Raw genomic sequence first — 11,191 nt, forward strand, 5'->3', positions numbered from 1 at the left:
ATACGACAACAGTATAAAAATACATGAGTCTGTAAATCAGTACAATTTCCAAAAAGCTTTTTTTTTTCATCAAAGATCAATCTATTACATCAAGTATCCTTTTTAGTAGCTGATATGTCTTAACAGCTTTACGATTGTTGTGTACTGAAGTTAAAGATTCATAAAACATCTTTAAATCAATGGAAAATAGTCTACTATTTGGTACATTTAACATACATTATATATATATAGCCTATCATCATCTGTCATTTAAAAAGCAAACAAACAACACTCCCCAGTGAACCTTCAACAGCTTCCGGTTTCAACTGCGCCTGGATTGGATCAACCTTCCTTTTCAAAGATAGTTATGAATGGTTAGCAAGAGCCGACTTGACAATAGCTTTTAATTGAGTAACGAAAGTCAGTCCTATAGACGTGATATTAGTCTTATATTATCGCGTTAAACGTGAGGAATCTGTCAGTGCGTTCACAACGTTACCACACTCACATTTTGTGAGAAAACGACGCCATGCTAATATTTCACAAGAAAATTCATAATTTCGCCGTGCTGTTGATTCCCTCCCTTGAAAATGTTCCCCACCTCACATGTGGGAATAATTTAGCAACAATATGCGCAGGGTTGTTCTCTTATCTGGTTGTTATGGGCCAATAAGAATAGAGTTAATTACAAATAGAGATTAATAAAATTTATATGCAGCTAAATTGTCAGTAGTAAATAATACAAAACAGTCATTCATTTATATGTAATTCATAATGAATAACGTTTAAAATAAGATTGTATTACTTTAACAATTACTTCCTTATTCCTCAGCTTAAAGTATCTGAGGCCAAAACCGAAAACGTTACGTGTCAAAAACTGTTATGAATACTTTTAAAATGAATCACACACACCAATGAATCAATCACCCATAAAGGCTCACATGAAATTGTTTAAAGACATATTTTAATTGTGTACAAAACAATATTGTTAGATTTAGATACAAACTTGGAAGATAAATGGTGTCTGATATTTCTCCAGAGCCAACAAAAACACAGCTTAAATAAAAAAAATGAAATAATCAGACTTAAGACATGAAATTATATTGAAATATGAATGAGAATCATCCTGTTACCACATTGTGTAATTCTGTTTAACATTTCAAATTAAATAGTGCTTTGTTCTTATTTGCAGCTGACAAACCTGATCTACAACAGAATTTGTCACAGTTTGAAAACCAGCTATGTCCCTTGATTGAAGGCTGTAAAGTGTGTAGCAACTCCCTCTAGAGACGAGTATACCATAAGAACTGCTATAGTGTGACTAAGGAAAAGCACCTAGTCTTATTTTTCCTCACCCCAAACTAGGTCGTTCTACCTATTTACTGAGTGACTCGTTCCCTTACAACACTGATTAATATCATGCTTTGTTAGTAAATTCATTTGGCAATTCCACTGTATCACTTTTTCATCACTGTCTACAAACGAAGGTGCAAAAATCACAAGCATGTCATATACAATAGCATGTGAACCTGGAAACAGACTGCCTTATTCTGCATATGCACAAATAGAAGTACCTTCAAAAAAAAGACATCAAATCGAAACTAAAACAAAAGAAACAGATCCAAATAATCCCAAAATAAAACCACACGATTTGTCCATTTTAGTGTTAAACTACATTAGATAACTATTCACGATGACAAAGCTAAGTGTGCAAACATGTACATTATAGCCTTTGGTTTGTATGAATACTAGCATTGCAGATACTGGACCCATTGCTTCGACACTACTAAAAATACTCAATTATTAAAACCACATCATGTCTTAGTCATTCCACATTGCTTTATCAGAAAGAGATTAATGAAAACAAGCTGGCTGTATATATTCTTGCCACTGATGGGAAGCAAGGTGTAGACTTGAGCAGCCATTTCAGTGCAGTCTTACTGACTAAATGAATCTCCCGAGAGAAGACCGGCTGAACAGAGCTCTGGGCCAATAAAATACTGTCTGACTTATCTTTTTGAGTCAGTAACCCAATATACAGATGACATAAGAACCATCAAAAAGCTTTGTCAGCGATTGCTTATGTGGTTGTTTAAATACCTTGTTGCTACTGTTCACCACCTCAGTGGTGATTTTTTTTTTTTTTTTTTTTAATCTCTTTTGTGGGACACAATCAGTCTGCGATCTCATACTGTGGTGGATATAAACAAATACTGTGCTATAAAAAAATCTGCAAGAGCATGATTTTACAAGGCACTACACAAAACATGTGGATGAAATAAGAACTCCCTCTTTCCAACAGATTCATGGTTCGCTCTCATTTGATATTGCCTAGTTTCTTCTTGGAAACCAATTCATACATACATACTGTAAAAGCCACTAAAACACTGATGCATACAGTGCCCCCCCCACACACACACACAATCTCTGTGTAGACATATAAGGCACCAGGCGTGAGAGTGAGGGCTTCAGTCTCCTAGGCAACAGTGCAGAGGGGCAGTCAGAGCAGGGTGCAGGGACAGCCACCACTCTTCTGCTTCCTCGCGTGATTAGCGGGGAGCGGTGGACTCTCTGTCTCCTGAAACTTCCTGAAGACAGACGGTAATGCAAGTTTATCACAATGCACTACATTGTCAGTCTCATAAGAGCTATTTTCTATTCCAAATACCTTATTGCTCGCACAACCTCCATGAAGGCTTCATCCACATTGTGGCGGTTCTTAGCTGACGATTCCATATAGTGGATCCTGTTTTCTCGGGCAAACGACATGGTTTCATCTCTTGAGATCTAGTTGAAAAACACATACATGTGAATTGGCAGCCTATTTAGGGTTTTTTATTAAAAAATTAAGTCATTTGTGTAACATGGAAATTTTACCACTCTCTGCTGGTCAAGATCTGATTTGTTGCCAACAAGGACCATAGGAAAGTCATCTCGATCCTTCACCCGCAATATCTGAGTGTGAAATTTCTGAATTTCATCATAACTGAAACAGAGAGAAAGTGTTCAAGATTTTGTTCTACGAACACAAAAATAACATAAAATAATACAGAGATCATATAATGTCATCATAATTGAACTCATCTTGGATAGTAATAATTGAACTCTTTTATGAGTGCTATTACTGCTAACAAAAATGAAAAACATTACATGAAATATTTTCCTGAACTGAAATAAAAATAACTAGATAATTAAAAACAACTAGTAAAAACTGAAGACTCAAAGACTAAAACAAATTAATTGTAAACAATTTAGTTCTAGTTTTAAATTTGATAACATGTTATATTCTAAAAATGTCTCGTTAAACATAAAAATGTCACTAAACATCAATAACAAAAGACTGCGCTAAGAATTTTAACAGCATTTAATATTTTTACAATTATACCAGTTAGCACATTATGTTAAATTATGTTAAAATACAAAAAATAAAAAAATAAATTCAAACAATGAAACGGAAAACTAACTAAAACTAAACTGAAAATAAAGAATTTCACTTTAGAAAAAGTATATATTAAAAATCTTCTTAACTCTGGAAGCTGAATAATTGATTGCAGTTTACAACGGTACAAATATTTACATAGAAAATCTGGAAAACATAGTCCAAGTCACATCTGTAAGAAACTTCTAAATTTATACTCGCCATACAAATAGGTTCAGTTCAGCTGTTGAGGTTCACCTGATTACATGAGCACTCATAGCAGTCTTATTCTCATAAACACATTCTGTGGTTTTCTTATTTAAAACACACACAACCACATACACACTCTCTGTTCTTGTCACACAGAAAGGTTAGTAACTATCTATTCCCCTTCCTCGCACACACACAGACACAAACATACTCTGGAAAACACCTACCTGCCACTGTCGTTAAGAGCAAACACCAGTAAGAAACCCTCTCCGGAGCGCATGTACTGCTCTCTCATCGCTCCAAACTCTTCTTGTCCTGCTGTGTCGAGGACTAATGAACAGGCGAACGACACAATAACACAAATGAATAAAGGGGAATATGAAAGATGAGCTCATCTACACAAACAACATTTTGTGGTGCCCAAATGGTATTCATAACTGACTGACACACAAAGTTTGCTTTAAGCACAGCTGGCATGATGTTGTTCTGACAGCAAGTTAAAACAAAAACCTGGGCAGGAACCCGTAGTCAGCAATGAATCATACTGATGCAACTCTGACCAAAATCTCCCTTCTGAGGGAACCTGTGGAGCTAACACTCATTCCTTCCTAAAGAACACATTAATTCCACAACATACTGTCTAATCGTGTCTCCTTTCCATCCACGGTGCAGATTTTAGTGTATGAGTCTTCAATGGTTGGGTCATAGTCCGACACAAAGTATGACTGAAAGAAAACAAAGAAAACATTTTGGTTGTTCACCAACTCCACAAGTGCTTTAACATGAAGGAACATGCAGAGAAAAGCCCACTGCACTGTGAACTTCACACAACTCTTACAACACACCCACAGCGCATTTGCCCAATATTAAACCATAAATACATCTTTATTTCCAACAAAAAAGTCCTGAAAAATACACTTACCTGAATGAACTGAATAGTGAGGGCGCTTTTCCCCACACCTCCACCGCCCACGACCACCAACTTATATCTTTCTTCAGTTGACATGGTCGTACTCCTGCAAACATGAAACATTAGGTTATAAAAACACGAATCCTGTCTTCTTATTCGTCTAAAACTGTTTTAAAGGGAATAACTTTGCTCCATCGAGCATAAAGATTTAAGACCGTACAAGGCCTGGCATCGCTGATAAACCTCTACAGCAGGCAGTACAATGTTACAGATTTTGGGCGAGTATGTATCATAGTCCAATCTCCATGGTTCAATATGTACGAAACAATAACATTTCCAGATAACGCTAGAGAGGAAATAAAACAAATACCGTGCTGGTCTGGGCAATGATCGCCGATTACCTTTCTTCCGCAGCCGCCTTGAGTAAATTAGCGACTCTGAAGTCAGACAACTTAGTCCACTGCAAACCCGCGAAACTCTGACAACTTTAATAGACTATATCCGCCAGATTTAACCTACAAATTCTCCTTTTGTACAAGCGATACAACCATCTTGCTTAGGGAGATAAAAAGCGAATTCCAGGTTTAAAGGAATGTCCGCCCTCTGGATTTTTCTTGGTGACTTCTGGGCTCTCTCTTGCTTCCGATAGCTTTTTTTTATGACCAGGGGCAACTTCTTTCGTCTCTGAGTGTATCTCATACGTACGCCTGAAGTGGGCGGGGCTTTAGGCGTTGTTGTTCTCATCGAACGCATGATGTCATAATCGGTGAGCCACGGCGAGTTCTGATTGGCTGATGCGCAGGATTCGATGAGCGATTCTGCTGTTACTACGCTCACATTTCCGCAATAAAAGGAAGGCTATATGTTAAATGTGTAATACGAGCGTAGTCTTTCCCATGTTTGGCCAAGGGCCTGGTTTGTCTGCGTTACAGTAGATGTTTACATTGAGCGTTAATTCAGCATTCATTGGTCATTTTTTTATTCAGCTTGTGATTATATTGAGTTTATAAATAATATTAAAAAAGGGCAAAACAAAAATAATAACATGATATGTAATAAAATAATTTGTGATAAAAAAAATGCGACGTATGAAATTAGATGTTTGTCCAGATGTAATATTTTGTATCTTTTAAGTAATTGGTGCTTTTCCTTCCTAGTACTTTAACATTTGCATAAGTTATTCCTGTATGTTCTTTTGTGATACTATGGTGATACTTCGGCAATAATAATAAAATACTGTTAATATTAATTATAATAGCAATTTAATAGCAGTGATAACAATTATAAAACGTAATGTTTTGAATAGATAATCGATGTGGATGCTGGATCACTTTGCTTGCATTAAACGAAAACCTCCCAGGATGTGACTAACTGCATGTGTAGAAAAAATGTTTTTAGAGACACCCACCCACCAGTTGTCTGCCTTTCCACCATTTCCGAGGAAAAGTTACTCCTCTTTATTGTGACTAAACCAAGGGGAGTAAATGTAAAACGGTTTAAAAAAAAAAAAAATTAATGTATCATTGTATGTATATTTATTACTAATGGTTTTCTTAAAAAAATAGTTCACCCAAAAATGAAAATTAGCTGAAAATGTACTGACTCTCAGGCCATCCAAGATGTACAGTAGATGAGTTAGTTTCTTAATCAAAACAGATTTGGAGAAACTTAACATTACATAACTTGCTCACAAGTGGATCCTTTGCAGTGAATGGGTGCCGTCAGAATGAGAGTCCATACAGCTGATAAAAACCTCACAATAATCCACAAGAAATCTACACCACTCCAGTCCGTCAGTGAATGTCTGAGGTGAAAAGGTGCGAGTTTGCAATAAATTGCAACTGCTGCTCTGGCTAAAATAAGAGACTGCTAACCATGATGAGGAGAACAATATGCACAGATGAAGCACCTATTACAAAAACGCAGGTTTTCACTTCACAAGACGTTAAATGATTCACTGGAGTCTTGTGGACCCTTTCACTGCAGAGGATCCATTGGTGAGCAAGTGATGTAATGCTAATTTGCCAATGTAGTAACAAACTCATCTACATCCAGGATGGCTAGAGGGTGAGTAAATTATCAGCAAATTAAATTTTTTGTATGAGCTATTCCTTTAAGAGGGAATAGGATCATTGCCTTATTGATCAACTGGCATTCAAATTCACAGCAAAATTTTGTCTTTTAATAACATTTTATTACAGTTCACCAAATAGTTGCTAAAGTAACGCTAAAATGAAAGAGACAATGAGACAGAATAAAATAATTATCTTTAATGAACACTGTTTTCAATACAAGCTATAGTGTTAAAATTCCACCTGCAAAATACCCCTTTATAAATAACCATTATCAGTGTATTTCAATAAATAAAGTCACAGGTAGGCTGTGCATTATAATAGAACAAATCGCACTTGTTCTTGCAGACGTTCAGTCATTTATTCACATATCACCAGTCCATCAGATGACGTGAGTCTGTCAAATAGTCTTGGAGGAACATGCAATTTCATTAAATAAATAAGTGAATTCACACACTCATACATATGCTTTTTCAGCCATAGTATCGTTGTCTTCATTTTAGCTCCTTCGGATCATTAGGGAGATACAGTGTACAGTCCTTGTTTACACCTGTATCTTTAAATAGCGCAGTCCTTACATCTCTCTTCAACATCTGTACGGCAAAGCAGCCTGTCCCGCTTTAATACGTGGGCCAAGTAGGACCCCAAGCAGCATGCGTTCACCCCAGTCCAGTATTTTGTTGACTGTAAGACTGACTGGAGACAAGGGGCTCTGGTCTCCAACCATACCCTCAACTGCATCAACACCACCAGTAACCTCCTTTACGAAAAGCTCCTGCGGAGAGGTTACTATACCACGTGGTCCCTGGGTCTGCCTCTGTGATCTTGTGCTTGAATGGCTCACTTGTTTGTTTTTTTGTTGCTCCATATTTGATCTGGGGTTACTGCTGTTTAGTTTACTCTTTCTTCGTTGTGATTTTGAACAGCTGAGTTTAGCTGAAGCCTCCTGACTGATAAACCCGTTTGCCTCTTTTGTTTCTGTTCTGGTTTCTGATGCTGATGGCTCCATATTGACTCTGGCCAGGTCATCTAACGCCCCCGTCTGGTCAACGGCGGAACTGCTCTGCTTCAGGCCAGAGCTGTTCACTAATGACTCCTTCTGGTGAGTCTGAGGAACTGCACTCACTGGCGTTAGGGAAAGAGTAAGGCTTTTGCGTTTCTCCGCTAGAGACGGAATCTGAAGGTAAGTAGGCTTAGGTAGGTTGGACTTTGGTGCATCCTGCTGTGTCTGTGATGTGACGTTGACTGATCTTTGTACCTCTACGGGATTGGTGCAGAGAGTGAGCGCTCCGAGCTTGTCTGAAAGAGATAAGGTAAACTCTGGCTTCATCACCTCACAGCGCTGTCCTCGGCTCTGAATATTTTCCATTTGGTTGTTCTTGTTCTCACAGTGCACATTTGCTTTGGAATCCTCAGTGCATCCATTAATAATACAGTTGTTGTCCGTGCTGTTCTGAAGGTTCAGGTTAGTTAACAGTGCCACTGTGGAACTGCTGTCGTTTTTTTCACTGGTAGGCTGTAGGCAGTTATCCAAAGATTTGACTGACTGCTGAGAGTGAAGGATTGTGTTATTATTCTTCAAAGAAAGCGTTCCCTGGAAGAGCTGCAGCTGCCCCAAGAAGTTAAAGTTCGGTGAAATTGTGGGTCTGCGTTCTTTCACAAACCTAAAGGAATGATTAAATCATGATAATTAACTTATCTGAATCATCTGCATTCATGATAAAAAGAAAAACAAAACAAAAACAATGAAACAAATAATTCTCACTTTTATCCCCAATTTCATATCTGACTTTTTTTAATGCAAAATTATTTTTTTTTTACACAGAAAATGGCAGTAGAAGTAAAACAAAACAACATATGCACATTACCTGTATGCATGGTCCAGATCCATTTTCAGGCTATACATGACGTAAGCTACAGCAAGTGCTGGAGACCGAGAGATTCCTGCAGCACAGTGGACCAGGACTGAGCAGCCACATGACATGGCCCCATCTGAAACAGTTCATTTGTTTTTATTAAAAAAATTATACATGCGATGACATCTATAACCCAAAATTTTCTACCAAGTGCATACAAATAATTAGCCTCATGTTTTTTGCACACACAAAACAAATTTATTTCCATAGTCACAGCTTGATGTATTAATGATGTAATGCATTTGGGATGCAAATGCAGGCTGATGTAAGCGGTGGGATTCCGGATCCCTCACCAATGAAGTGCAACGCCTGAGGGATCCAGGGAAGCAGGTCATCCCGCAGGGAGTCGTCTATTGGGATCCGGAGGTACTGGGACTGGGGCAGAAATGAAGGCTGTGGGCAGCATCGGCTCACACTTAGTACGTATGAGATGCCTCGGTCGGACAAACCATCCTGTGGGTACGAATAGCGCGTGAGAGGTGAGAAAACAACTTAAATGTTCTGCAAAACACTGACGAGAACAAACTATTATTTATATGCAAATAAACTAACTTACGTAGCAAATGTAGTTTTATTATGGTTTAGGGAGGATTATGCACACTTTAACACGAGGAATCGTTAGATAATTGTAAATATACCTGCGTTACGTCAGTCTCTGCACCAAGGTAGAGATGCGGCAGAATACGAGACAACGGTGGCCTCTCGGACTGACTGTCCCTGTAGTAGACCATCTCTTGATTTTATAAACAAATAGTTCTTCTAAATGTTTATATAATCCGAAAACCTATGGAGGATAAAAAAATACACTGACAATTCTGACGCATGAACACACACACACACACACACACACACACATAGAGTCCTAAAATCAGGCCAAATTGTATCCCTAAAGTTTTCACGAAATGCATTTAACAATATACAAGTTAGGCTTCCTCACAACAAACTAAAAGCTGGTACTCACCAGTTCAGTCAGTTATGGATCTGCAGAGTGCGTAGAAAATAAAAAAAAAGGTTGAAAAAGTCCAACGAAGCTGCTGGGTGAAGGTTGTAACAAACAACCGCGTGAAGACTCTGTTTTAATGTAAACAGTCTGTTGATGTGTAGCTGTGCTCCTCTCTCTTCTTCTCTTCTCTTCTGTCTGCGCCTCTAACATTATTTGTTGTTGTATGTCTATACCTGCGCGAGGGAGGAAAAAGATGAGGTCATCCACTTTCCAGAAGCTAAGAATAGTGCCATTCTGTGTGATGTCATTTCCAGCCAATCAGCGCGCAGGGTTTGTTCGCCATCATCAGTTTGCCCTGAAGACCTCGGCATTTTTATTGTGATGAATCGTGTTTTACTCTGTAGCCTTTCAGACAGGAACACGCCGCTTTCGTTTGCAAATCGAGTGTGTAATCCGTCAAACGAGACTCTTCTGTCCTTGCAGAGGTTTATGTAAGCCAGCTCCCAGTGCTTCTCTTGTAAACAATATATATTATTCAGAACGCTTAGTTCACTGGTCCACATTTACCTATTGATATCATGTTTATACTATATTAAACAACCGTACATTACAATATATTTCTGTTTCAATGATGTCATGTGTTTTTATCAGACTGTATAAAAAAATATGTTTTTTTATTTTTTATCTTGCTTCAACGGCAACAAAACACAAACTCAATTGCAACAGACTTCAAATTAGATTTATGTTAATTTAATAAGAATTTAATAAGCTGTTTTATTGCCATACCACCCTGGGTTACACAAATGGTGTTTTGCATTTTCTGTTTAACAAATTAAGGAATAAAACTGCTATTTACTCTGATGGAATTAAATTGAGAAAGAAATTCCTAAGATATTATCTTTAAAGTCCTGCATAATGTGACCCTGGACCACAAAACCAATTATTAAGTAGCACGGGTATATTTGTAGCAATAGCCAACAATGCATTGTATGGGTCAAAATGACAAATTTTTCTTTCATGCCAAAAGTCTTTAGGATTTTAAGTAAAGATCATGTTGCATTTAAGGTATTTTGTAAATTGCCTACCATAAATATATGAAAACTTATTTTTTGATTTGTTATATTCATTGCTAAGCACTGATTTTGGACAACTTTAAAGGCAATTTTCTCAATATTTTGATTTTTATTTTGCACCCGCAGATTCCAGATTTTCAAATAGTTTTATCTCAGCCGAATATTGTCCTATCTTAACAAACCATACAAAAATTGAAAGCTTATTTATTCAGCTTTCAGATGTATAAATCTCAAGGACCCTTCTGACTGGTCTAGGGACCCATATTGGCTTCCTGGATAGATTAGGCCCACCTACTCATGAATTTAATATTAATCTGTATTTTTCACAGTATAAATCATCATATTTAGGGTGTCCAGAAATATGAGTTATACTGTGAAAAAAATAACAGATGTAGAACATGTAAATTTATTTTCTATTAAAATTGACAGCATTTTTTTTCAACCCACCATTACAGTACTGTTAGCTGTATAAATCCTAAACAAACAAAAAAACTAATGGCTGACTAATATCTAATCAGAATTAAATAGTCAAGGTTGGTAAACATTTTAAAAAAATGTACCGTTGTGTTACATTTTTAAACCCATGTCATGGCCCACTTTACATCTTAGAGATGGAGTAGGGCCTATACCTTGTTGTGCTGAGAGACAATGACCTATTTTGTGCATGTGT

The 11,191-nt window shown here is 37.3% G+C and overlaps 2 protein-coding genes across 4 annotated transcripts; both read right to left on the minus strand.

Annotated features, from left to right (window-relative positions):
• Positions 1-922: 922 nt before the first annotated feature.
• LOC306869102 (ras-related protein R-Ras-like) lies at positions 923-5,231 on the minus strand. 2 transcript variants are annotated; one of them, XM_079415712.1, is made up of 7 exons: positions 4,919-5,231; positions 4,530-4,623; positions 4,245-4,332; positions 3,835-3,937; positions 2,857-2,965; positions 2,648-2,766; positions 923-2,567 (listed from the first exon to the last, which is right to left on the minus strand). In XM_079415712.1, the coding sequence occupies exons 2-7, from the start codon at positions 4,611-4,613 to the stop codon at positions 2,480-2,482; spliced, it is 591 nt and encodes a 196-aa protein (XP_079271838.1). In that variant the 5' UTR covers positions 4,614-4,623; positions 4,919-5,231; the 3' UTR covers positions 923-2,479. The 2 variants fall into 2 exon arrangements, with proteins under 2 accessions (XP_079271838.1, XP_079271839.1); XM_079415713.1 differs by having other exon boundaries at positions 4,888-5,203.
• A 1,547-nt stretch (positions 5,232-6,778) lies between these two features.
• LOC306869097 (uncharacterized protein) lies at positions 6,779-9,746 on the minus strand. Of its 2 annotated transcripts, none has more exons than XM_079415703.1 (5): positions 9,467-9,746; positions 9,144-9,289; positions 8,799-8,958; positions 8,458-8,581; positions 6,779-8,253 (listed from the first exon to the last, which is right to left on the minus strand). In XM_079415703.1, exons 2-5 carry the CDS (start codon positions 9,234-9,236, stop codon positions 7,176-7,178), a joined length of 1,455 nt encoding a protein of 484 aa, XP_079271829.1. In that variant the 5' UTR covers positions 9,237-9,289; positions 9,467-9,746; the 3' UTR covers positions 6,779-7,175. The 2 variants fall into 2 exon arrangements, with proteins under 2 accessions (XP_079271829.1, XP_079271830.1); XM_079415704.1 differs by having other exon boundaries at positions 9,144-9,320; positions 9,467-9,647.
• Between the last annotated feature and the right edge of the window lie 1,445 nt (positions 9,747-11,191).

The sequence above is a fragment of the Barbus barbus genome (genome assembly GCF_936440315.1).
Source record: "Barbus barbus genome assembly, chromosome: 4".
NCBI lineage: Eukaryota > Metazoa > Chordata > Actinopteri > Cypriniformes > Cyprinidae > Barbus > Barbus barbus.

What these genes read in the sequence shown, in the direction of transcription:
- LOC306869102 (XM_079415712.1), bottom strand. Translation starts at nt 4,613, where the DNA reads ATGTCAACTGAAGAAAGATATAAGTTGGTGGTCGTGGGCGGTGGAGGT. An exon ending in GCTCTTAACGACAGTGGCAG is followed by an intron (nt 2,966 to 3,834) that starts GTAGGTGTTTTC and finishes TCTCTGTTTCAG; the next exon opens with TTATGATGAAATTCAGAAAT. An exon ending in ATCTTGACCAGCAGAGAGTG is followed by an intron (nt 2,767 to 2,856) that starts GTAAAATTTCCA and finishes TTTTTCAACTAG; the next exon opens with ATCTCAAGAGATGAAACCAT.
- LOC306869097 (XM_079415703.1), bottom strand. Translation starts at nt 9,236, where the DNA reads ATGGTCTACTACAGGGACAGTCAGTCCGAGAGGCCACCGTTGTCTCGT. An exon ending in CAGAGACTGACGTAACGCAG is followed by an intron (nt 8,959 to 9,143) that starts GTATATTTACAA and finishes TCGTACCCACAG; the next exon opens with GATGGTTTGTCCGACCGAGG. An exon ending in TCAGGCGTTGCACTTCATTG is followed by an intron (nt 8,582 to 8,798) that starts GTGAGGGATCCG and finishes GAACTGTTTCAG; the next exon opens with ATGGGGCCATGTCATGTGGC.